Source organism: Staurois parvus, unplaced genomic scaffold (assembly GCF_062004578.1).
Source record: "Staurois parvus isolate SC_StPar_1 unplaced genomic scaffold, SC_StPar_1.0 ptg000149l, whole genome shotgun sequence".
In the NCBI taxonomy this organism is placed as follows: domain Eukaryota; kingdom Metazoa; phylum Chordata; class Amphibia; order Anura; family Ranidae; genus Staurois; species Staurois parvus.
The window spans coordinates 2,716,215-2,743,094 of NW_028317945.1; the positions used below are offsets into that span (position 1 = coordinate 2,716,215).

Here is a 26,880-nt window from a genome sequence, read left to right on the forward strand (position 1 = left end):
GTTCACAAACGGACACCTATATCCTACCAACCAGATGGCACCATTCAACTCTCCACCCCCCTGGGAGAGGAGGACACCTCGGCTCTGTGTTCATTACCACTGATGATGTCTCTACAGCAAGTTTTAGGCCACCCCTTACCAGACAATGTAGAGCAGGCCTTACAGGAGCTGCCACTCACTCTCTGGTCCACCGGCCCCGAGGATATTGGCCATCTGAAAGTTACTCCAGTGTTAGTCCAGCTTAAGCCCAGAGCACCATTGCCAAGGAAGCCTCAATACCCTCTGAAGCAGGCCCAGATGGACGCCATCTCCAAACAAGTCAATGTACTTCTGAAAAATGGGGCATTAATTCCCCGTGTGTCCCCATGCAACACCCCCCTTTTCCCAGTGAAGAAAAGAACTCCAAAGGGTGAGCCCACCAAATATCGCATGGTTCAAGATCTGAGAGCAGTCAATGAGGCAACTATCTTGGAAACCCCCATTGTGCCAAACCCCCACACCCTGCTTGCAGGAGTGCCTCCCACAGCCCAAGTGTTCACAGTCATTGACTTGGCAAATGCCTTCTTCAGTGTCCCACTGGACCCCTCCTGCATGTACCTCTTCGCCTTTACTCACGCCGGCCAACAGTATACCTGGAGAGTTATGCCTCAAGGGGCCCAGAATTCGCCAAGCCAATTTACAAAGGCCATGGCAACCATCCTCAGCACCTGGCAACAGTCCCACCCGGAAGTCATAGTGCTCCAGTACGTGGACGACTTGCTCCTATGTGCCACCAACCACTCTGAAGGAAAAATCGCCTCTCTGAGCCTCCTCCACCACCTGGCTGAACAGGGCTGCAAAGTTTCCAAGGACAAGTTACAGTGGTGCCAAACTTCTGTCATCTTCTTGGGACATTGCATTTCCCAAGCCACTCGTTATCTCACGCCGGATAGAGTACGGACTATCCAGAATGTCCCAATACCTCAGGGACCAAAAGCCCTGCATGCTTTCCTAGGGTTGGTTTCCTATTGTCGTTCCTGGATCCCAGAAGCCTCCATCTTGATGCAATCCCTCTATGATGCCCTGAAATCTGAACCCTTTTTCCTGACAGAAGAAGCTGTACTTGACTTCCATCGCCTGAAAAAGGCCATTTCCACTACACCTGCACTAGGCCTACCAGATTACGATGAGCCCTTCAAACTCTTCGTGGCTGAGAGGCAGGGTCATGCAACAGGAGTTGTCAGGAATGGACTCAGCACTGGTGGTGGGACTCATCTGCCGTGTGGGCTGCAGTACCGGGGCTGACCAGCGGGTGCTCTCAGCAGCCAGAAGCTCACTCCTGCAGTCAGCCAACACCTGGGGCTGATTGCAGGAGGTGTATTTAAGGAATGACTAGGCCTGTGATCAGGGCCTTGGTGTATGTTTCCCATGAGCCCCTGTACCTTGTATCCTCTGTTCCTCTGCCTATCTGATTTGTTGCAGACTCTGCATTGTTCCTGACCCTGCTGACAGTCTCCTGTTTAACCCCTGGCTTGCCTGACCATCCTTCTTCCTGATCCTCTGTACCGTGCTGCCCGTGAGTTATTGAACCCGGCTTGTGACCCTGACTATTCTCTGCCTGCTCCTTCGGTACCTCGCTGCCCGCACGTTGCTGACCTGGCCTGCCTGACTACGCCTTACGCTACCCAGACCATCCATCCATCCTGCACGGATCCAGCCATTCCTGCTCACACCTTCTGCCTCTTCACATCAGGCTTCCTACCTGCATATACCTCTGGCAGATCCCTCTACCACGAGCAGGTGTACTCAGGGGCCGCGACCTGGTTCCTGTCTGCTCCAAGTCCATCCCCACCATCAGGGGCCCTGGTGAATAAGCAGACTGGGACTTAGACTCCGCGCCCTGGGGAATCCTGTCCTGGGGACTGCTAGGGGTATCACCAGACGGTCGTTAACAGAACCATATGGCCGGCCTGACCCTTCCATCTCTCCAGCCCTGACTGCGCCTGTGTTCCTGCACATACTAAGATTAGTGGAAGGTTGGTTTATTTACTGAGCGTTGTATATTTGGGTAGCGAATAATAAATTGTATTATTATATCATTCCTGAAGCCTGTTACTTCCCTGTGTCAGTCCACACATTTCTGGTCATACCCAGATCCCTGACAGGAGTCCTGGCACAACGCAACAGAGGTCGCCTCTGGGCTATTACTCCGGCAGGTTGGACCCGGTTGCACAGGGTGGTCCCTCCTGTCTGAGGGCTGTCTTTGCTGCCCATCTTCTTCTAGATAAGACGGCAGACTTTGTCCTAGGACACCCCCTCACACTTCTGGCCCCCCATGACATTACTGCAATATTGAATCAAACCCAACCATCTATCTGCTGCCAGACATCTGCAACTACAAGGCTCCCTCCTCCTGCCTGATCATGTTACCCTGGTCAGATGCTCCAAGATAAACCCTGCAACTCTTCTTCCTCTTCCTGAGGGGGGGGTAGAAGAAACAGAAGACACCGAAGACATGGCATCAGAGGATATGGCACATGACTGTTTGGAACTTATGCAGGCAGAAACTACACACCTAGCAACAGTCCAGGATACGCCCCTATCAAATCCTGATCTAATACTTTTTGTGGATGGATCCCATTTTGCAGATAATGCTGGCATCTACCACACTGGATATGCTGTGACTACCGACACAATGGTACTGCAAGCTAGACCTCTTCTACCTTTTATGTCTGCACAAGAGGCTGAACTAAGGGCCCTCACCAAAGCCTATGAATTAACAAAAGGAAAGACAGCCAACATTTACACGGACTCCAGAAATGCACTAGGCGTTGCAGTTGACTTTGGCCTAATCTGGAAGATGAGGGGCTTCCTCACGGCAGCTGGGACTCCTGTAAAGCATGGAAAGGTGATCAACCGCCATATGGAAGCACTCTTACTACCAGCCCAAGTGGCTATACTGAAGGTGAAGGCCCGTGGTAAATTGACCACTATGGAAGCGAAAGGGAATCATCTGGCAGACATGGCTGCTAAGCAAGCTGCGGTCAGGGAGCAGGAAGAGGATGAAGAGATGTGCAGTGAGGTGGTGCCTGTGTTAATTCATCAGACAAGGACAGCCAACTCCAGGAAGCCCAGGATAACGCTTCAGAAGCAGAAAGGAAGGAGTGGATACAGAAAGGAGCAGTTAAGGACAAAGGATTGCGGGTGGTGGGGAAAAAGGTTTTGCTCCCCAGATCCTTATATCAGGCCACAGTGCAGAGGGCACATGGGGCGTCACACCTGTCCAAGATGCTAATGAACTCTTTGATCAACAAGTACTACGTAGCACACGAAATTACAGCTTACACAGACAGATTCTGTAAGTCTTGCATTGTGTGTGCCAAGTGCAACCCTGGAAGACCTGAGAAACCACCAAGAAAACATCTGGCCAAGGCACTATATCCATTTCAGAGGATCCAGATAGACCATATCCAGATGCCAAAAAGTGGACGATTTGAATATGCCCTAGTGGTGGTGGATATGTTCTCAGGATGGCCAGAGGCATTCCCAGTAACCAACCAGACGGCAAGAACCACTGCCAAGAAGCTGCTCACGGAGATAGTCTGCAGATATGGGGTGCCCGAGGAGGTTGAAAGCGATCAGGGACCGGCTTTGACTGCCAATGTCACAAAAGAGATCTGGGGGGCTCTGGGGGTCACACTTGCATTTCACACACCCTATCATCCCCAGAGTAGTGGGAAGGTAGAGCGCCCGAATGGGGTCCTAAAGTCAAGAATGTTAAAAATGGCCCAAGAGGTAGGCATGGGATGGCCGGACAGCTTGCCTATTGCTCTCTTCAGTGTTAGATACACACCAAGCGGGAGTCATGGGTTTTCTCCCTATGAGATTTTGTTTGGGTCCGCCCCTAGACTGGGTACCTACTACCCTCAACAATTACAATCTGTCTCTTTGACAAAGTATGTGATATCTTTGGCACGTGTGTTGACTAATATCCATGCGCAAGTTTTCTCCTCCATTCCAGATCCTGAGGCGGACACTGGAACGCACACTTTGCAACCTGGAGACTGGGTCTTGGTCAAGAAGTTTCTGCGGAAACATACATTGGAACCCAGATACGACTGTCCTTTCCAGGAGCTCCTGCTGACAGCCACCTCAGTGAAGCTAGAAGGAAAGAGTACCTGGATCCACGCCTCTCACTGCAAGAAAGCTAAGCCCCCAGAAGACAATTAGAACCATGAGAGTATACGCATATATCCTTTTATATGTGCTCTGGGGAATGGGTAGGGGACAAAGAGTGGCAATCACATGGGAAGGTGGGACATCCGAACAGAGTGGCCTGATAACCTTCTGGTACAATTCTTCCAACACCCGTGTGGCCACTTTCGCCTTTGATTTCTGCTACATAGTGCCTTGTCCGAAACAACCTTGGCAGTGTACTATGTATCGGGACCGTTCCCAACACTCCAGTAGGATATATATATGTGTGACGGATGACTACATGGGGAGAGGATTGTGGATACTCGGGCTCCGTAGGATGGAATACGGGGCCTGACTGGGGGTAAAAACCACTAAGTGCTTTGAACCGTAAAGAGAAGAATGGGAAGAGCCTAATTGATAGATTGACTATACTTAAAACAGGCACATGTTCATATGAAAAACCAACAGGGAGAACCATGCCACTCACCCTCACCATAGAGAACCCCAGCCCAGGAGATAAGGGGCTTTACTGGTTGGGACACTGGTTGGCAGGAGCACATGGGGGAATGATGGGAAAATTCTGGATAAAGGATATGTATGGGTCAAAACGATGGGAATCTTCCAGAAACACTGCACCCACCCACAACCCACTTATGCCAAAGATCAAAACGTTGGCAGAGATGGTGGCCATAGAAAACCCTACATACGAAGATACCATAGCAGTAGAAACCGGCCTCTCAGACACCAATCTATGGTTAGAATGGATGAGATACAATGCAAACTCACATGAGTCCAACTGCTATGTGTGTGGACATGCCAGACCACATCTGGGGACGGTGCCATTAATCCTAACAGATTTCATAGAGGAGTGTGTCTTAAGCCTGTATACCAACATCTCTACGAACCAGTCTTTATGTGAGGACTGGAAGAAGCATTACCCCCTAATCCAAGGAGACGAAAAGGCCCCAAATGGTTTAACTATATATCCTGGTAATTATACCTGCTATGCCAACTACGAGGGAGGAGGAAGGTTCCTGGGGAATTTCACAAAGGGATTCTGTGCTGCTTATAGTACAGCCCGGTTGGATCTAACCCAGAACCAGGTCATATCATTGGGGGATATATTCTGGATCTGTGGTGATCAGAAGATTAGGACCCGACTGACAGGGAAGTGGAGAGGGGAATGTACCCTTGCCAAGGCCATAATGCCACTGCATATCTTCTCAGATCCATTACTTAAGGGGGCGTCCAACCCCCCCCCCCCGTGCAACCAAGCGGAAACGAAGTGCCCCACAAGGGAGTTTTGACCCCCATGTCTATATAGACGCAATAGGAGTCCCAAGGGGGGTACCTGATGAATTCAAGACCAGACACCAGGTGGCCGCAGGTTTTGAATCCCTATTCCTCCTCATCACTGAAAACAAGAATGTAGATTGGATAAACTACATTTACTATAACCAACAACGGTTTGTAAACTACACACGAGATGCCCTAAAGGGGATAGCAGAGTAGTTGGAGGCTTCTTCTAACATGGTCTTTCAAAATCGTATGACACTCGATATGTTATTAGCTGAAAAAGCGGGGGTCTGTAAAATGATACCAAAGACCATGACCTGCTGTACGTATATCCCAGATAATACAGGCCCAAATGAGAAGGTGACACTGGCCATCAAGAAGCTGGAGGACCTATCAAAAGAACTTAAGGAAAACTCAGGTATTACACATCCCTGGGATCAGTGGTTTGAATGACTGAGTGGCTGGCAGAAAGCCCTTGCCCAAGCAGGGGTGGTTATCCTGGGTATTATCATTCTAATGGTGGTAGGCGCCTGCTGTGTGATCCCTTGCATTAAGAGGCTAATAGGAAAAGCTGTGAACGAGATCTCCCCTACAGTCCTGAACTATAACAATGTTGAACTCCCCCGTGAAGGAAGGGAATTCTATACTCCCTTACAGACCGTGGCCCCTGACCATATTTCAGACTTATAAAAAAGGGAAATGCTACAATTTCCCCCCCCCCTTAACAGACAACTATAAGCAGGGAAAGACAGTGCCTGACTGTGGCCTTCTCAGGACGCATCGAGACTCTAGGGATGGATTAGCCACTCAGGGGCTCTATATGAGTCTTAAAAGAGTTCCAAGGGGGGGGCCACCAGGCAGTTAGGACATCAGAAAGACATAGGGACAGTCAGACATAAAATAGCCATTTTAAGGGGGGATTGTAGTGGATTGTGATAGACAGTCCACGTTCTATTAGATGATCAGTAAAATGACAATTTTATAGTCTTGCTACTCTCTGCTTCTCGCTCTCTCTAAATTCCTTACTCTCTTAAGAAAACAATCAGATATAGGGCAATGGAACAATGATAATCAAAGACGGTGCCTTCATCTGGAGTCTCACCCTAGGTGACTCATTAGAAGAAAAGTATCTTTTAATGTAAACAACCCCCATAAAAGGGAATGAGTCGTTTTGGTGACAATGATTGGAAGATATCAACACGGATGGAAGAACATGCAGGAAATCTAGGGGACTTTTCGCCCAATCGTATATGCTTCGCCTGCGTCATGAGACTTATAAATGTTACTGTTATTTCCTCAAAGTAGAAATTAGGAAGTTGGCAAACTGCATTCTGTGCCAGTGTCTTACTTCCACGTGCACGTATTCTCACATTAATTAGGCTCACTGGTAGATCACAACAGCTGTGGTCGGTAAGTGATCACATCCAAAACACCAGGAGATTGCGAGCAGGATCCAGGGTGATCCAAAAGGCATTGTGCCCCTAGAGGGTCGCAGTGGGAAGGTGAGCGTGCATGCCTGCTGTGTAGGATTCTCACTTCACTTTCTCACCAAGCACAGGAGCACGCATGAAAACGCATGGCTGGAGTGACCATGCAGCAGTTTTGAAAGTTTCATATGGACTTTTATGTGATATTGTGGTTTGTTTTAAAACGGGTCATATGCGCCCTGCTGTGTAGGATTCTTACTTCACTGCCTCACCAAACACAGGAGCACACATGAAAACGCATGGCTGGAGTGACCATGCAGCAGTTTGAAAGTTTCATATGGACTTTTATGTGTTATTGTGGTTTGTTTTAATACGGGCCATAGCACATATCACCTATGTGGTAGATATTTATCCCTGTATAGGGATTCACTGTGGTTGTAATCACATTCATTTCTGCTATAATCAATCCCTAGACGGGAAGAAAATTTATACCACCTATGCAGGTTCTATAGAACATCTTACTCTGCATTGATTATCACTTGTGTATCACCAAATCAGATCCGATTAGGTCTAACACCATATATAGAAAATTGTATCGTATGGTTTATATGTTACTTACTATTATCCATTATATAGGGTGGTTATATCCACCAGCCAGCTGTATATTTAGCACTGCATCATAGTGTCAATATTGTTTATATCCATCTTGAGGGGATGTTTGGATGCTAGCTGCTCCCGTATAGACTTGTATAGCAGCGCAGGAGGACCCCCAATTATAATAAAACTAAGCAAAGCTAGTATGTCCACAAGGGCCTAGGCCCCAGTAAAAAAGAGGTAATATATCACATGACCACTCAGGCTGGAGACTAACAAAAAAGAGCTTTCAAGGGCAATGGTGCCTGTACTGCTAAAATGGAAAAAAGTAAGAAATTCAGCAGGATACACATTGTCAGCTCGCGGAGACTTCCTGGAAGCGTTGAGCCTGAAGGGTTCGAAGAGATTGAGAGCCGTTTTGACTCAAGGAAGGCGACTTGCGTGAAGATTGAGATCCCTGCAAATGTGCAGGGATAGAGGCCTCCTCAGCCTAGGATTGTGGCAAGTCAAATTTCAGTTCCTGGAAGTGACGACAAAGATCCGAAGGAGAAGAAGCCTGGAACTGACGAACTGGGTAAGAGAAGGAGAGCTTAAAAATGGAAATCCCCATCTATATTTGATATCAGCAGACTATAGAATTTGTAGGCAGGGTCTCAGGGTACGGCGTTTTGCTATTGTGACTGGAGACAAATCAGCAAACAGCTGAAGGGAGTTACCCTGGAATTCCAAAGTTGGCCGGTTTCGAGCCGCCTGCAAGAGGCGTTTAGTGCGGTAATAGTGGAACTTAATAATAAATGTCCCTTGGGGGGCCCTACGTGGGTTTGGGGGCTAGAACTCAGTGAATACGATCGAATTGCAAACGTTCCAGAGGGATCTCAGGAGCAAGTTCCTGAAAGAGGGCAGTAGCAGTACCCTGTAGATCAGTTACCACTTCAGGTACTGTACGAATGTGGAGGTTATCTCTATGGGCCCTATTCTTTATATTTTCCAATTTATCTTTTAAGGAAGGTGTCCAGCTCCGCATGTAAATCCTCCACTTCCTACTCATGACCTTCCAAGACTGTAGTAGCCAGATCCATACACTGTTCTAATTGATGAACACGATGGTCTAATTCCTTTAGACCTTTTACCAGATCGGAGGACAGCTTGCGAGAGGCAGTTGTATTCTGTTCCCACACAATGGAACAGAATGTATGTAGTAAAGCTTCAGGATTGTGCTCCAAAGAACTGGTTAAAACAGAGGGGAACTGGTGCTGACTGTCCTCACCTGAGTCCGGATCACCTGTAAGCCACGTGGTGTCATCGGGCTCAGGAGGGCTGGGCGCCATTTTGTCGGACTGCCGGGGAGGGGAGTCTTTTTGCTGGGCCCGGTGTTTAGGCTTATTGCGCAGGGTGTGATGCATCTTCGGGCATAGGACAGGTATTCGGCAAGCACCTCCGACCTTTTTTACCAGTGCATAGGGATTGGAAGCCTGATATGCCGAGGTAAATGTTCCAGTGGTGCGGGACAGGGAGATCAAACGGCCATCAACCCTGCACACGCACATGTGTCCCCCAACAGGGGTACTTTTACATAGGGATAATCTCAACAGGGCAGTCCATGCATCTCGCCATAGGCTTTAAATTGTAGAAGAGATTGTCACAGCTAAAAATAGGGAAGGGGGGTAGGTGCAGGTCGCTCCGCAGAGCCTCTGGACCAGGTCAGTCCTCTTCTCCCAAATACACGGGCAGCTGAGGGTGTCACTATCTCCCTAGCAGCAGCTCACCTTATCGGGTTCCAAGCTATGACTGGGTGCAGTGTAAGGCAGGTCCAGGCTTAGTGTAGGCCGCAATAAGCCTTGATCCAGGTATGGGGCTTCAGCCAAGCCAAATCTCCCCTCCGGGTAATAGCCACAGCCCGCAGGGGGTCCCCGATGCAAGCGGGACCCAAAACTCCGGCCGTTGGACCCGGGTATAGCGCAGGCAGGGTCTGGGCCTCGTAGGCCGCAATCCACTGGGACCGTTGGCCACAATCCAACCCGGGTCTCCTCGGTAGACAGCTGCCAACCTCCACAGGGGCCCCCAAAGTCAGTGGGACCCCGTTATGTCCAGGATGGACTTAGATGCAAATAAGAAGCGGCAGAGCTCTCCCCCTATGCGACCGCTCCCACCGCCATCTTGGACACACCCCCCTGATCAGTCATTTCAATTAGAGGTTAAAGCGGAACTTTACCCATAAGAACTTGATAAAAAATAATGTTCTTTGGAATGCAACATACATACATTTCACATTAGTAATTATGCTACCAAAATCAGAGTATGCTGTAAATTGCCTCCAGCATTGCTCCTGTTTCTTCTTACAGGAGGCTGCCATTTTGAACAGCAGTAAATCATAAAGAGGAACTAAACCCATCAATTTAGAGGTTTCAAAAAACAGTTATATTCCCGGCATTCCAGGATTGCTAACAGTCACATTTGTTTGCTTGTATCCTCAACCAAATTGTGAAACCATAAAATGGCTGGTGTCAAATCTGATTAAGCATAACTGATCAAACAGATTCACATATATGCAGAACCGCATCCAATCCACAACATGTGAAAAAACATTACATATGTTTTAACCGCATCAAATCCGCATAACATGTGAAAAAAACTTTGCTTCCTATGATGCCTGTTTACATAATGTCTGGTGCACTGCCAGTGCAGATTCAGTGCGGTTTTAAAAAAAAAGAGTCATGTCCAAATTCTGAGCAGCGAGGTCCAATTCAGGTGCGGATTACAGGCTATTGACTTCTATGGGAACAGTTTCTATACTGCATATGTGTGAACAAGATAGGATCCTGAGCTAATCCTGTCCTGAACCTGATGTAAACCTGACATGAACCTGTGAATAACTACTGTATCCATTAGCTGTGAAACCTGAGCTTCAATCTGCACCACACATGTGTGAATCAGCACTTAAGGCTGTCAGCACATTGGCCTCTACAAATTCAGCAAGTGCCTAAAAATGGAGAGCAACTAAGCATGTGCAGAGCAGGGTAAGACAGTGTAATACTGGATTTTAAGTAGTATAGGCACTTATTTTTACACCTCGTTCACATCATACAAGCATAAAAAACAATGGGAAAACCACATATATTTCACTTGCAGAGACATGAGTTTACATCAGTTTTCACGCACGTTTCAGTGAATTTTATACATATTGCAGATTCATGCGCAGAAAAAAAATCTGCACGTGGTATCAGTGCTGTGGTGTAACACACACAAAGAAAACAATTGTTTGTTTTATTTGGGGGGGGGGGGGGTTGTGCCCTTGCAGAACACGTGCAGAAAAACTGACTTCTCTGCACCATGGTGTGAAAGAGGCCTTAATATTTCACATAGATATACCTGCCAAAGAGGCCAGCCTAAAGTGATGTAGCAGGTCTTCATTTTCTGACTAAAGTTCCACTTTAAGGAGTGCTCTTGGTAACAGAATTCTGGCATAAAAGACTGGCCCAATAGATAACCACCATGGAGACTCAGGCAGAAGAAAATAATTCAGATTTAGGCCACATAAAAAAAAGGCCCAACTGCTACAGTGATCTCAACTAGCTTTTGGGTCCCATGCCAAGCGGCGGACCTCCTGTGGTAAAATTTCCAGATCTGATGGTCTGGTATGACAACAGGTGGAGCATGCTATCGCTGTTGCAGGGACCAATGTCAAGAAAGACACATGCAGGGCTGTCGCAGTGACTATAGTGAATTTGGTGATCTGGGAAATCCTGCAACAGTTGGCTGCTGGGGTGAGTGTCCAGGATCTAATGGTCCAGTATGACAGCAGCTGCTTGACAGAAGAATCTTCTGTGACTAAAGCTGGTCACACACGGCTAGTTTATGAGTGGGCTAAAAGAAAAAAATCAACAGATTGCTACATCCACACAAACGAGATGGATAGAGAATTCAACCCTGCCAGAATATTGTATTCTGACAACGGCACCCCTGGCTTTCAGAAAACAGCGATCAGCAACATTGCGGATTGTTTAGCCCCTGATTAATAAAACATTTCCAACATGTCTCTTCAACATGTTTGACATGGAGTGGGGTCTGCCACACTAACTGAAATTCGGTCAGTTCCTGTTGAACTGCCTTCTATTTCGATCAGTGTACTGCCAGCATAAGTCTAAATCCAGAAGCACTGGAGAGAAAGAACAACCTTCTCAGTACAGTAAGCTAAACTGTATTTGTATTCTGGGGTATAACTACTAAACAGAACTGTGCCTCATTTGATTTGCATAGGTAATCCTTCTATAGGCTGGAGACATACCCTGCACATTAAAGAATGAAGTCCTGTGTCCTCCAGGGGTAAAAAAAATCAATTTTTTTAAAGTTACATTTTCAGTCCATTAATTCATGAAACTGAACATAGATTCTAGAATCCGTTTTTCATCACTCTGTTGACAGAAACCTCCATTACCTGTGCTTCCGGAGCTCTTCCAGCCTGTCCAGAAAAGATCCTCTCAAACCTAAAAATAAAATCATATCTAAATGATACAATGACTTTAAACAAGGCATTTAACACAGGCACATTTGGTCTTATGCACACACAGCTCTTCTGGATGCCTTTTTCCTGGCAGAAGAAAAGGAGAGTGAAAAACGTGGCTTTTGGCACATTTTTGAAACATGTTTAGGTGCGTAAAATGTTTGGGTGTTCATTCACTTCACTGGACAGAATAGTAACTTATTCTAGCCACTGAAATGAATGAACACTCAAGTGTAATTGTACCAAGTGTTTAGGTGCTTTCTTTTATGTCCAAACGTTACTCTGCTGAACACTATTTTGGTATGTTCAGATTTCTGCCCAAAAACACTCTTGCCTTTAAATGCTTGTAAAAGCTAATGTGTACATGGACACATTGGCTACACATAGGGGCCTTTAGGGGCAGAAAAAAAAAAAGGTAAAATGCATGTAAAGCAGGGTTTTTTTTGTGTGTGCATGAGGCCTGATGCTATTTTATACCCTTTTTGTCCATGTAAATACAAGCTTTGAATCCTCCTCAAGTGCCCCAAACACCTGAGGTCAAAATAAATTAGACGAATGGCCTATTGCACATATGCCTAATGAAGACTATGCCTCATACATCACCACAATGAGCACCAGTTAAAGTTTCTTATGATTGACTCTCTAGCCCCTTCACTCTTTCTATGACTCCTTTCTGAAGGTTGGACAACCCTGTGATTTTGGAGAGCGCCAACAATGAGGAATTTTAAAATTAGGGCAGTGCACGGGTTATAATGCTAAAGCTGTATACGTGAATACAAAAAGTTAATTCAGCTATCAAAGAAAGGTCCAAATCTGCATCTACATTTTCCTCTGAAAAAATTAAGCTTGGAGAAGTAGTGTTGTAGTTTGGGAATTGTCTTTTAAAAATTTTTTTATGTAAAATATACACTACAGCCATCATTCCCAACTACTGTCACTGCGACTGTGCACACTGTATAGCACAATACAATCCAAAATAGCAGTGCATTTTATTACAACTCTCATATATAAAAAAATATGGTTGAATGGGAACATTTTCGGTTTGGCAGAACAGAGGAATATTGACTTTTTTTTTTTTTTTTTTTTATTTTATTTTTTTTTTTTTTTTTTAGGAAGGAGGGTACTACAGCATTAAGGATATAAAGATTTTTAAAAGAGGATTGAGAATATTACACAGATAAAGATATAAACAAAAATATACTGTATAAACTATAGCTTATTGGACAGTATTTGCTGCTTTGCTGCTACTAGCTTTGCTGCTACTTCAATGCCCATTCAATATTTCGAGACACGGCACCCAAGCTGTACTGCTCACAGCAGCTAGGAAAAATACTTTTGCGTGTCCACTAATTTGATTATCTTATGAAACATACAGTATATTATGCTTACTGATCAAGTGTTCCCTATATAGAAGAGTACATGGTGCTATCAAAATGCCAGGTTATTGAGAGGGACGTATAACAGGTTACACAGAAGCATCTCGGCTGTAGACTAGTGACATAATCCAAGCTGACCAATTTTTTACCTTTCATGGCGCAGAAAAACATTGTTGAGGTTGTCATTTACAATAAGAAGTTCTTCTATAAGCTGTTCATTGGTCACTTGAGGTATGAGCTCCAGGATTCTTTGCTGCATGGACCGGCACGTACGGTTTAATTCCTAAGGACAAAACAAGCAACAGTCAGGACAGTGAAAATTATAGGGCTGAATATGATGCAGAAAAATAGCAGCATAACACAACATGTAACCTGAACACAGTGACAGAACATATTAAATGTAAACGGAGAATCTCAGAATATCACACAACTGTAATAGAACTGTCTCGACCACAGCTGGGAGTTAATCCATACAATCAACGCTCACATCTTATAACCACCAATATCAAAAAGTGAAAAAAAGCTCAATTTTCAACTTCACACTAGATTGATCAGCTCAATACATCAACTGAATCAAATTGTTGAAAAATACCTCTGGGGGAGCCACCCCCACCCCTAGCTCATCCATGTTTAAAGTGATTGTAAAGACATTTTTTTTTTTAAATAACAAGCATGTCAGTTACCTGCTCTGTGCAATGGTTTTGCACAAAGCAATCCTGATCCTCCTCTTCTCAAGTCCCTCAACAAACGCTCTTTGCCCCCTCCCCCCCATCCTCCCATCAAGTGCCTAGCATAGCAAGCCGCTTGCTAGGGGCGCACTTGTGCGGGCTCGGCCCGCCCCCTCCTCACTGGCTGTGAGCCTGTGAGGAGGGAGAGAGCTGCTGCTCTCATGCACAGAGCTGGATTGAGATCAGGCTTAGGCCAGTATAAAGGAAGGGGTCACTGCACTCAGGTTTTTACCCTAATGAAAAGAATGCATTAAGGTAAAAAAAAAAAAAAAAAAAACTCCAAACTTTACAACCACTCTAATAATAATAATATTTAAGAGAAGAAAAAAAAAAAAAAGGCTTCTATACACCAATATTCACTGTCAAGTAATCCTGCATGGCGCCCCCCTAGTGGCATCCTAGCTGTTCCTCACTGCACGGTGGGCAAGTCTTGTTGCCACAACCCTCGTAAAATCCCATAAGCTGCCCCTTTAACACTATGGGGTTGACTTACTAAAGGCAAATCAGACTGTGCACTTTGCAAAGTGCAATTGCACTCTGCAACTGCAGTTGCTCCAAAGCTTGGTAAATGAAGTAAAACTTCCCTTTGCCAAGAATACCCAATCACATGCAAAGAAAATAAAAAAAAATAAATAAATAAAAAAACAGCATTTTTGCTTGCACATGATTGAATGATAGAAGTCAGCAGAGCTTCTGCTCATTTACTATGCTCTGGAGCAACTGCACCTGCACTGCACAGTCTAATTGCCCTTAGTAAATACACCCTTATGTCCCTGTATTGAATACTCTCAATCAATGAGCATCGTCCAGGTCACCGGGAAGAAGCATGGACACTGAAAAGAAGACCCTCCCACACTGCAGGCCAAAAGATGAAAGATTTGGAAGTGACCTCTGTTTCAGTTAGAGTTTTTTGTTTAGTTTTAAATAAAAAATAAAAAAAAGGCAAAAGAGATTGGAATGATATGGAAATAGGTTTTTCACACACTTGAGTTCCTGAGCCACCATCTTTCTACCACCTTAATTCCCAGAATGACAACCCCCACCCCCAGCATGTCTGTTCCAAATCTCATACCTTTTAGCATTTGTAGTTTACCCTAACAAATTATACTTTTACATGTGTATACACATGCTTTTTGGGACAGATGAGGATTTAATTTGTTAGCAAATTTGGTTAAATGTTCTAGTTTTTCCATAAGGAAGAATTTATGAATAAGGTACAAAAAAAATTACATAACATGTATAGATTTACATATGTATATATAATTTCTGTCTTGCCAGAAAAATCTGCTGACTGGAGTCTAGTAAGAGACATGGACTCTATTATTATACAGGATTTATATATTACCAGGATTTATATATAACCAACAGTACAGTCACAATACAATAAAATACAAGAGGGTTAAGAGGGCCCTGCTCATAAGAGCTTACAATCCAATATGGTGGGGAAAATGGTACAAAAGGTTATAACTGTGGGAGATGAGCTGATGGAAGAGATAAAAGTTCAGTTAGTTGGGAGGTGCAACAGGCTTACCTGAAGAGATAAGTTTGCAGGGATTACCTAAAGCCAGTCAGAGTAGGAGATAGCTGGGCAGACTGGGGTAGAGAGTTCCAGAGGATGGGAGAAGCTCTGGAGAAGTCCTGGAGACAAGCATGGCAGTAGGAGACGAGAGCTTGAGAGCAGGAGATCTTGGGAGGAGCGGAAAAGGACTGTTTGGGTGATATTTGGAGACAAGATCGGTGATGTAGCTTAGGGCGGAGTTGTGGATGGCTTTATATGTTGTTTATGTTAGTATTTTGAATTTAATTAGCTGGACAACTGGAAGCCAGCGGATGGATTGGCAGAGAGAAGTGGTTGGTAAGGTAGCCAAGTCTGGCAGCAGCATTCATGAAAGACTGAAGAGGGGGACTAGCCTATGGAAAAGTAGGCCTATGTGAAGGGAGCTGCAATAGTCAAGCTGAGAGATAACAAGGGAGTGAGTGAGTAGCTCGGTGTTTTCATTTGTTAAAAAGGGACAGCATGAGGGGAGGGGCTGATAGTTGATATTGATCTTGATGGGAAAAATCATGCAGAAGGGCATAAGTGTGGGGGGGGGGGGGTATATTATCAGTTCTCTTTTAGAGAGATTTAGTTTAAGGAAGTGATGTGACATTAATGTTGATATGTCAGTAAGTTGGTAATGTGAGGGGAGACTGGAGGTGTGAGGTGAGCAGTAGAGAGATATATTTGGGTGTAGAGAGATGGTATTGGAAGCTGTAGAAGGTTATCAAGTGACCAAGAGAGGAGGTGAATATGAAGAAGAGAAGGGGTCCAAGAACAAAGCATTGGGGGACTCCTACAAAAAGAGGAAATGGAGAGAGAAAAGACAAGAGTTATAGGTAATACTGAAGGAGTGCTGTTATAGATAGTAGGAGAATCAGGAAAGAGCAGACTCTTGGAAGTCAAGAAGGAGCGGATGCTCAACAGTATCAAAGTCCGCAGAGAGGTCTAGTAGTGAGAGTATAGAATAATTTGGAGTAGTAGCAGTTGGTTTTAGCAGTTAGTAAATCATTAGTAAGTTTTAGTAGGATAGCTATCTTCAGGTGACTAGACAATGGCAAAACAAGAAGACTGCAGGGACATCCCCCCTATATAAATCCTTCCAATCTCAAACAGTCTTAGTTATTCCCTTAGACAAAGGTTCTTTAGTCATTATGATTGGGATGTTCAAAAGCAGTCCAACTAAGGGGTGGGAAACACCCCTAATACCACCAGCAGGCCCATTAGAGGAGGCCTGAACAGTCACCTGGTAGAACCTGAACTTGTGAACAGAAATTAAGGTCACAGCCTTGCAAATCGGGGATACAGATGCTTGATGCATCAACACAAACAGCCCCAGTGGAATGGGCTCTGATGGAAAAGGGAGGAATGACAGTATCACCTCTACGATGGCATCCAGGAAGCACAAAAAGGGACCCTGCCTTAAGAAGAGACATGGTTTCCATGTAAACTCGCCTATGCCAACCACATCTATACAAGCAGTAGAGCGCTCGAACCACATCTGGACAATGTAAGGTGATTTACTTTTCATGTTTTGGGCCAAGACAAAGGGAAGGGATGAACATGCCCTCATTGAGGTGGAAAGAAAAAGGTTTTGGTATTAAAACCTCCCTATCCAAAACAAGAAAAGGCTCTGAGCTGCTAACTCAGAAACAAGCCTAACAGACGTGATAGCAACCAGGAAGGCAGCTTTAAAAGGTAGGGTTCTCCAACAGAATATCTGTAATTGGTTTAAAGGGGGAGTCTTGACTCTGATCCCATAAAACAACAACAGATATGGTAAAATGTGCTTTAACAAGAAAGCGAGGAACTATCCTTCAGACTAAAGGCCCTAATGATGACTTGTCTGATCTACCTAGTAATGGTGGAGCAAGAAGCAAGGAGACCCCTATGTTAACCACCAGGGCACAAAAAGGAATACAATTGCATAAAAGCAGTAGTAGCTGAAAGATAAACCTCCACTGCATGTATCAGATCAAGACAGTGTAGAGAAATTTCCTTTGGCTGTTTCATAGCAGTATGTAAGCAAGGAAGAACAATGTCCTGCTTTAGGTGGAAAGTAGGGACCACCATCAGCAGAAGGGAGGCTTTAGGCCCCAGTGAAACATTGCCCTTGTGCAACATTAAAAATGGCTCCTCATAGTATAAGGCTTCTAACGCAGAGGTAATCTGCTCATCAGGTGTCCTTGCAACAGAGAAGTGTATTGATGAAATTGAACCAAATCCCCCTGAGTCCTAGAATGTTGATGAGAAGGAACGCTTTCTCCGATGACCAAGTCCCTTGCACTGAACTGGAATTCATGATAACTCACCAGTCTGACAGGCTTGCAACCATCATGAGCACCTTTTTATGTCTTCAGAGAAAAGGGCTCCCCTGACTCCAGTGCTGGGTTGAATATTCAAAACACTAGGGAGAGTCTGGCCCTGGAGGTCAGAAGAATGGGACATTCCAAGTGATAAAGATTTCATAAATGTATAATATAATTATGAATTATAAAGCTGTACGACTAGCTTTTTTTACTTATAGAATATCATGCTTATGTGACTTAAGGGTTTGCCTTTCTACCTAGAAAATATTATGTCATGTCCAGTTGCTCTGCAAAATCAATAAGTTCTATTTGTTCTGCTAACTTACTCTGTTTAGTTAAAGTGTAACTAAAGGTTTTTGTTTTGGATAGAGTGGAGTGGGACTAGTACTCCTGTCAGGTTTTATTGCTGTTTGTGTCCTGGTTGAGGAGATTCACTCTATTTGTCCTGTTTACTTATTCCACCAAAATTGAAAGTAAAGAAAATCCCAAATTTTGGGTTGTTACCAGGAATAGAGGGGAATCTTCCAATGAGTATACTAATTTTGGTGACCCTGGTAACACCCTGAGATCCCCTCACTTGAGAGGTATTTTCTCTCACTTCCGGTTTTTGCTATGGGACAAGACATAGAAGGAAATATTCCCAATAGGACAAAGATGACAAAAAAATTGACAGGAGTTGAGTTATAACCCTCTATTACTCTATCCAAAATGCAAAAAAAAAATGTTGCCTTTAGTTTTACTTTAAACATATCTTGTTTAGAAAGTATCTAAAATTTACCAAAGACCACGATGGAGTAAAACATTTAGTTATACTTTGATATACTACTTGTTGAAAATCATCTATAAGATGGAAACATACCATGTTAATTCATTAATTTAAAAAAGATGTCCATGATGTTAATTCATTAGCTTTCATTACTCCTATGTTAACTCATTAACTTGTGATATGCCTACGATATTCACTGTATAAAAAGAAGTGATTAGTCAAATTTTCAGTTCAGGACCTTGGTTTGTCATATAGTCTGAACTCTACATCAGAACTATGACATCATACTTTTAAAGGGCCATCAATTTTCTTATCACAAAAACCAAGTCTGTCTCATGCTGCTGGAATATTGAGTTGCAACTGTCTGGAGTGAAACTGGGTATTGTGATATGGGGGGTGTTTAGCTCAGTGGTTGATGCCTTGTTTAGTGAAGTCCACAACAGATGGAACAGTTTTAAGGCCCTGGTAGTCCACTTTTATTAAAAAGAAAATGGAAAGTCCATAAAACATAAGGTCTCCCACACAGGGGTTCTTCTCCAGCAAAAGATACAAATGAAAAATGCTAGCCCACTTGGCTCTTAAGCTCTCACTCAAGCTTTAATTGTAGGACCTCTGATCTTTACCCTAGTCACCCAGACCTAAGATTCTTCAATACAGATGGATTCACTCCCAGGCCTCTCTCTCTCTCACTTTAATGCACACAGCTCCTCTCTGGCTCCGGGAGAAGGTTGGAGTCCTCCTGAGTCCTGGGCGAGAGATGCCTTTGTCTCTTGGGTGGAGCCCTGAGAAATTCCCAAAACTCCATTATAAGGCCTGTTTGCACCTGAGCACACATCCTGCTGGTCCCCCACAAAACCAGGCCACTGGGTTGGAGATTCCATTCTGCCCAAGACACTATTGAACCTTTAAACTTCAAAGCCCCATCCACGAATACCAAAACCTGGAGAAGACTGCAAAAGCAGTTTTTCCCACTCAAAATAAACGCTCTTTAGTCCTGCACTCAGCAAACGTGCAAACCCTGTGTCCTTTTCTTGACGAATTCCACAGTGACAGCACCTCGTGCAGTCACAGTATACAGTACAAAGCCACCTGCCAGACCTTTCTCCCAAAACAGGTGTCCAGAGAGACATGAATATCTCTCCTAGTAGAACTTTGTAAACAAGTAAAGAAAAGACTGGGTAGCAGCCTTACAATCTTGAACAACAGAAGCTTGATGCTTAATCACCAAGGAAATACTGACACTCCTGGAGGAATGGGCTTTAAAGGGGTAACCTTACCCTTGAAACTATAGGCCTGAGAAACAAGCGGACAAATCCACCTAGAAATAGTGGAGAGAGGCCTGACCCTCAGGCAGAACAAACACGAAATCAAAATGGTCTAAAAAAAACTAGACCTCAGATAAACTTGAACAAGTTTCAAAGAGTGAAACACCATCTCCTAAAAATGCTTAGAACAAAAAGATGGCAACACAATGTCCCGATTCAGGTGGAATAAGGTAACCCCTTTAGATATGAAAGAGGACCAGAGCTTGTAAGCCATCATATCCTGGTGAAAAAACAGAAAAGGCTCCTTGCAGAAAAGCACAACGAACTCTGACCATGTGAGCAGAGAAAATGGCTACTAAAACAAAAGAAAATCTTGTACAGATAGGTTCCAAAGGAGAAGTCTGCAAAACAGCAAGACCAAATTAAGATCCCATAGAGATAAGGGAGGCCGTACACATGGATCAATCTATGTAACACCCTGCACTAAAGCTTTCGCCATGAAATGATAGGTCTCTAAAACAAAAGAGCCAAGGCTGAGATTTGTCATTTGATAATGCTTACAACCAGTGGCATCTCCACACCAGGATTGGAGAAAACTCAAAATGCACCCCCAAGACATATTGTTAGGAATTAAATTTACAAGCCTCAAACCAGACAAAAAAGACTATGTACAGCGGAAAATTTCCTGGATGACCACCTCCTTGCTTTGAGGAGGGTAGGAATGAGAGTCATAGACCAAGTAGGTTCTATCAGAATTATATTGTAATGCCCACAACCTTCCTCCTGCAAACAGACGAAGAAGCAGCATAAATGGAGGGAGGGCACAGATGAGAGAAAACTTATCCCAAGTCACCAGGGCATTACCCAAAAAGGCCCACGGATCCCTGGTCCAGAACCCAAACCTTTTCAGTTTGTTGTTGAATCTGGATGCAAACAGATCCATATCTGGCACCAACCAGTGAAAGAAGGGTCCATCCTCCCAGATTCAGCTGCCGATCGCTGAGAAGAAGGTCTTCCTGACAGTTTTCCACACAGAGAATGTGCACAACAGAGAGGGCTGTAACGTGAAGTCCTGCCCAAGACAAGGCCAGGTTTGCTTCCTTCTGAGCAGCAGGATGTCTTGTCTTTCCTTGATGCTTAAGGCATGCATTAGCCGTAGAACTGTCCTACTGCAATCTGACAGGGAGACACTGAAGACAGACATACAAATATAGAAGAGCCAGTCAAATTACCCAAGTTCCAGCTTCTCTGAAGAGCATATTCCCTGAAACAAGAGGTTCTCCAGAACACCTCCACAGCCCAACAGGGCTCCCACTGCAGGCTGAAGCGCTGCTCCACCCAAACAGAAAGATGCTTTAAAAGATGATCTTTATCCTCTTATTGTCAGCATCTGTAAAGAACAGGATCTCATCCATTGGGACCGCCAGGGTCCTGTTCAAGTAGGGAAAGGGTAGGTCAGCAGTCAGAGAACCTCAATTTATGTAGAATTCCTACACAGAAAAGAAAACAGATCGCTTCTGGTGGTGGTGCTGGCCTGATCTGTGATCGCAGGAAAAATGCCAAGAAACAAAATGTTGGCCGCACTGCCAACGGTGTAGCAGAATTAAAATCCGGTGTAGCGTTTACGGTTTCTCTGTCCAGTCTTGGAGCTGTCATGTTCTTATTATATGGTCTGTGAAGATTCCAATAAAGGATTTTATTCTGCTACACCATTTCCAGCGTGGCTAACCTTTGTTTCTCAGCAATGCAGAATTCCTCCCCACAGGGTACTAGTGAACAAGTGCTTTGGTGGCAAAAACATCTTCTCTAGGTGAGCCCAATCATCATACATCCCTTTCTGCAATACAGGGTGCACTGGAAAGTGCTTGGGATTTTTTGGCAACCACCAGGACCCAAAACCAGTGACTTTAGTGAAAGAGGATTCTGGCAATGGTAACTTCAAATGGTTGTAAAGGTCAAAGGTTTTCTACCTTCATGCATTCTATGCAGGAAGGCAAAAAACCTTCTCTGTGTAGCAGCACTCCCAGTCCTCTCGTAATACTTACCTAAGCCCCCTCTCGATCCTTCGATCCGGTGATATGCACTGGAGTCTCAGCAATCCCATGACTCTCTCTCCTCATTGGCTGAGACAGCAGACTGTCAATCACAGCAAGTGAGCCAATGAGGAGAGGGGGTGGGGTCAAATCATGGCTCCATGTGTGAATAGACACACCGAGCAGCGGGTGCTGCCCATAGCAAGCTGCTTGCTGTGGGGACACCCAACAGGAGGGAGGGGCCAGGAAAACCGGCGAGGGACCCAAGAAGAGGAGGATCTGGGCTGCTCTGTGCAAAACCACTGCAGAGAGCAGGTAAGTAGGATGTGCTTGTTACTTAAAAAATAAATAAATTTAAGCCTTTAATATCACTTTCATTTTCGATAATGCTTACCACACCCACCAGGACACACTTCATCTTGAGAGGCCTTGTCCACAGAAGATCCCCGATCCACAAGAGCTTCTACCTCTTGCTCATCACGAGGAGTTTCCTCTGACGCCTCAACCTTCCTCAAAAAAGAAGTAAAAAATTCCCGTTGGCATCCCATATATTCCAACCCAGTGAGAACCCCTGAAAGCTGATCATGCAGCACAGATATAGCTCACTTGCCACAAAGGTTTTAGGGAGTATTGTGCACCTGAAAAAGTGGAAATACTAAAAGTAGGGATCCAATGTCAATATGATCCTCTATAGCCATTGCAGAGAAACCTTCGCAGGGGATCCTCCCTACCTGATAAAGGGATCCCACTCTATCAGCCTTCGCCCCCTCTTCCACCTCTCTTCCTGTACAAGGCTATGGCGTGTTGGCCATGTGCCAAGTAACCCCCAGTAGATAACTGTCCCAATACTTGCTGTGCATGATGCTGCAATGACTATAAACAAAATTAATTTCCACTACTGCGCAACCAGCACAGGCCCCCGTACCTCAGAATGCACAAATACAACACCCAGGACAAGCAAAAAAGGCTAACGTGCATGGTACCACATTTGCACTGGACCACCGCTTGTGAGCTCTACAAATACCCAATCACCCCATAAAATATGAAAAAGAACTGCCAGAAAGGACTGCCCAATACTCCACAAACATTGCAGGCACTCATCACAAGGCCCAACCTTCACCAATTGTGGTAGGTGCGTCCCGCAAGCATTTCAGGGACTCGTCTTCCCTACAGGGGATCACTGGACCTGTATAGCACCCGACTGTCACTGTCATGTATACAAGAGCCAGGCACAGGCTCCCACTGTATTAAGAAGTTTTCAGGTATCCCCTCATTCCCCCTCCCTCAGGAATGCGATCAGCGTGTGATGCTGAGCCCCTGCCTAACAATTCTTTGCCAAATAAGGATTGGCTTGTCCGTGGTAGGAAGATACCAGTTGATTTTGTGTAGAAAAAGAAGCTGTTATGCTTTGTGTGTAGTCAGAGAAGTGAAGGCTTTCTGCGTGCAACATCTCGCAGAGAAAGAGAAAAGATCTCCCTGCCTTAATATCGAAACTAACAGTGGGAGATCAAAGCATCCTTTTGGTCATGAGACTTGAAGCTGCTTAAAACCAAGGCTGACTTGCAAGTACTTTAACCCTTTAAACTCCTGTTATCTGTTTGCTGTGCTCTGTGTATATATATATATATATATTACTTACATCTTCTTTCTGTAAATATTTTTACTGCACCCTTTTGACCTTTTGGTAATAAATCTTACTTTCTAAAAGTGTTGAACTGTTTCTATAGCTCCTGAATGTAACTTATGAATCCCTGCCACTGGAGAGCGCTACTATGAGTATTTAACCCTCAGTATCGCGCTCTCTACAGACCGGTTATACAGACGGTAAACCAATCATCCTAGTGTATTGCTTAGTTTCCTCTTTCTCTGTATAAAAGGAGGTGGTGGCAGTGTGGAGAGTTAATTGCGTAATTAACCTAACCCAGTAACAATTGCATTCAGGCTGTCAGTACGTCGATCGCGGTCCAATTAGCTGGAAAATCGTTGTGCAGGGTGAAGCTGGGTGTGGCATTGTTACGCACGTGACATCGCGGTTTTAGATTGGCTAGTCCTTCGGTCACAGGTTTGGTGAGAAGGGCTGGGGTCTGAGGCCGCGCCCATCACATATTGTTGGCAGCGTACGTGGGATACTTACATTAAGAGCTTCCGTGCAGTGTTAGAAATTAGCTCTGCACTGAAGGATTGTAACCTTTGTGGACACAGTCCTTAGAAACAAGCAGGAGAGAGAGAGAGAGAGAGAGAGAGAGAGAGAGAGAGAGAGAGAGAGAGAGAGAGAGAGAGAGAGAGAGAGAGACATAGCAACAGCTCCTTCCTTTTTCTACTTTCTATTCTATCTTGCTTGCAATTATGCCTGGTGCAGCAGAATACAAGAAAATGACCAAAAGTGATTTGAGTGCTGAATGTACCTCGCTAGGAATGGACGTCGGTTGCAAAAATCGCGAAGATTTGATTCGGGATCTAGTGGCGTATGATATCCAAGCAGATCAGAACTCAGGGGAACTTGACCATGACAGGGTTATCGCTATCTCCGATCCCAGTGGGTCAAAGACGGCCTCACAGGATAGACATACAGAGACTGACACTGGAGGATCACCGAATGTTATCACACCACCGCCCGAGCGGGCCAGCACCGGAGTGCCTGTAACCAGCAGAGACTCTCCTCAGATGCAGGAAGCCATGGAACACATCAAGGAGGTGGATACTATGGCATATTTGGGGTTCCTTGAGTGGCAGGCTGAGAGAGAGCTACGCCAGGCTGAGAGAGAGGCTGCGGAACGCCAAGCAGCGGCTGACAGAGAAACAGCGGAACGCCGGGCTGAGAGAGAGGCGGTGCAGAGGGAAGCTGATTGTCGGCACGAGCTGGAGATGGCGAGGCTCCAGCCACAGCGACAGGTGCAGAACCCTGGGTCCCTAGAGTGATGGAAAAAGATAGTGACATTGACACGTATTTACTGTCATTTGAAAAAACGTGCCGTCGGTACCATGTGACCCCAACTCAATGGGCTTGGTACCTGACACCAGGGCTACGAGGCAAGGCCCTGGACGCATTTGTTGAATTGCCAGAGGGGCAGGATGACGATTATGAAGCTTTAAAAGATGCCATCATCCGGAAGTACCAGATGACCCCGGAAGTGTACCGCAAGCGGTTCAGGTCAATGCAAAAGGGACCTCGGGACTGTTACACGGATGTAGCGAGTCGCTTAAGCACCACATTCTGACAGTTGACTAAAGGACTGAAAGCTAACTCCTACGAGTCTTTAGAAGATCTCATGATACGAGATCAGCTCCTGCATATCTGCCTGGCAGACGTCAGACAGTTTGTCTTAGAAAGAGAACCAGCCTCTGCTAAAGCTGCAGCCAATTTGGCAGATACCTTTGTCCACACGCGGGTGTCTGACCTTCGCAAGGCTCCTCCAAATGGCTGGAAAGGAGGGAAACCGCTCATAGCAACCCCTCCTACGCCGGTGAGTCAAGACCCCCCTCCGCCCACACCTGCAGCACTTGGAGCCAAGCCATTCCTGCCTGACAACCGCAGATGTTTTACCTGTGGGAATGTCGGACATCTCAGGAGGCAGTGTCCTGAGCAGAAGCAGATGACACCATCTGGCCAGCAACTCTTTTTCTGTGCTGTTTGTCGGCAGGAAGATGTGGGTAAACCCGCCAACTTGCAGCCAGTAACTGTGGGCAACCGGTCTGTAACTGGAAATCTCACAGAGAAAAGAAGATCTCCCTGCCTTAATATCGAAACTAACAGTGGGAGATCGAAGCATCCTTTTAGTCATGAGACTTGAAGCTGCTTAAAGCCAAGGCTGACTGGCAAGTACTTTAACCCTTTAAACTCCTTTCTGTTATCGGTTCGCTGTGCTGTTATGCTCTATATCTATATATCTATCTAATATATATATATATATATATATATATATATATATATATATATATATATATATATATATATATGTTACATCTTTCTGTAAATATTTTTACTGCACCCTCTTGACCTTTTGGTAATAAATCTTACTTTCTAAAAGTGTTGAACTGTTTCTATAGCTCCTGAATGTAACTTATGAATCCCTGCCACTGGAGAGCGCTACTATGAGTATTTAACCCTCTGTATAACCGGTCTGTAGAGCTAGCGGGATACTGACGGTTAACCAATCATCCAAGTGTATGAAGGGTTAATTGCGTAATTAACCTGACCCAGTAACAAATCGCATTCAGGCTGCCGGTACGTTGATCGTGGTCCAATTAGCTGGAAAATCGGTGTGCAGGGTGCAACTGGGTGTGGCATCGTGACATCGTGGTTTTAGATTGGCTAGTCCTTCGGTCACGAGTTTCGTGAGAAGGGCTGGGGTCTGACGCCGCGCCTGTCACACCAACCACTGAAATCACCAGATTCACAGTAGCCCAGAGATTAATTCCTGCAGAATCCAGTGGTAACCTACAGACATAACAGGCCATACCCATCATTGTAAGCAGGGTTCGGGCACAGCCCTCTTGACCATTGGAGCATAGCAATTAATTCAGATGTAGCACACCTCCACCCTATTAGTGGTGTTAGGAACAGGCCAGGAAAATCATGACTAAGCCCTTATGAGGAAAATATTCAGAGAGACATCTGTAGGCACATCCATCATTCAAGAATACCAGCTAAACTTAGCTGAACTAGGAGGGGTTATGCCTGAGTGGGGATTCCTTTTATTTGTTTTTGGACAAGTAAGAAAATGTTTTGAAGAGGGTCTTTATCCTTTCAGGTGTGGCCAATACCAATGCAAGACAGACTCAGCGTCGACTGAGAAAGTCTTGGTTGGTCTAGGTAATTTAACCACTTGCCCTCCTGAGGATTTACCCCCCCTTCCTGACCAGGTATTTTTT

At 45.0% G+C, this 26,880-nt stretch overlaps 1 protein-coding gene across 1 annotated transcript in view; it reads right to left on the bottom strand.

Moving 5' to 3' along the window:
* Positions 1-26,880, bottom strand: part of TOM1 (target of myb1 membrane trafficking protein) — a 227,634-nt gene that overhangs the window by 79,334 nt on the left and 121,420 nt on the right. Inside the window, exons 8-9 of the mRNA XM_089674236.1 lie at positions 13,520-13,653; positions 11,929-11,977 (exon numbers count right to left, since the gene is read on the bottom strand). Of these exons, the coding sequence (XP_089530362.1) occupies positions 11,929-11,977; positions 13,520-13,653 (183 nt within the window). The remainder of the gene's footprint in view (positions 1-11,928; positions 11,978-13,519; positions 13,654-26,880) is intronic.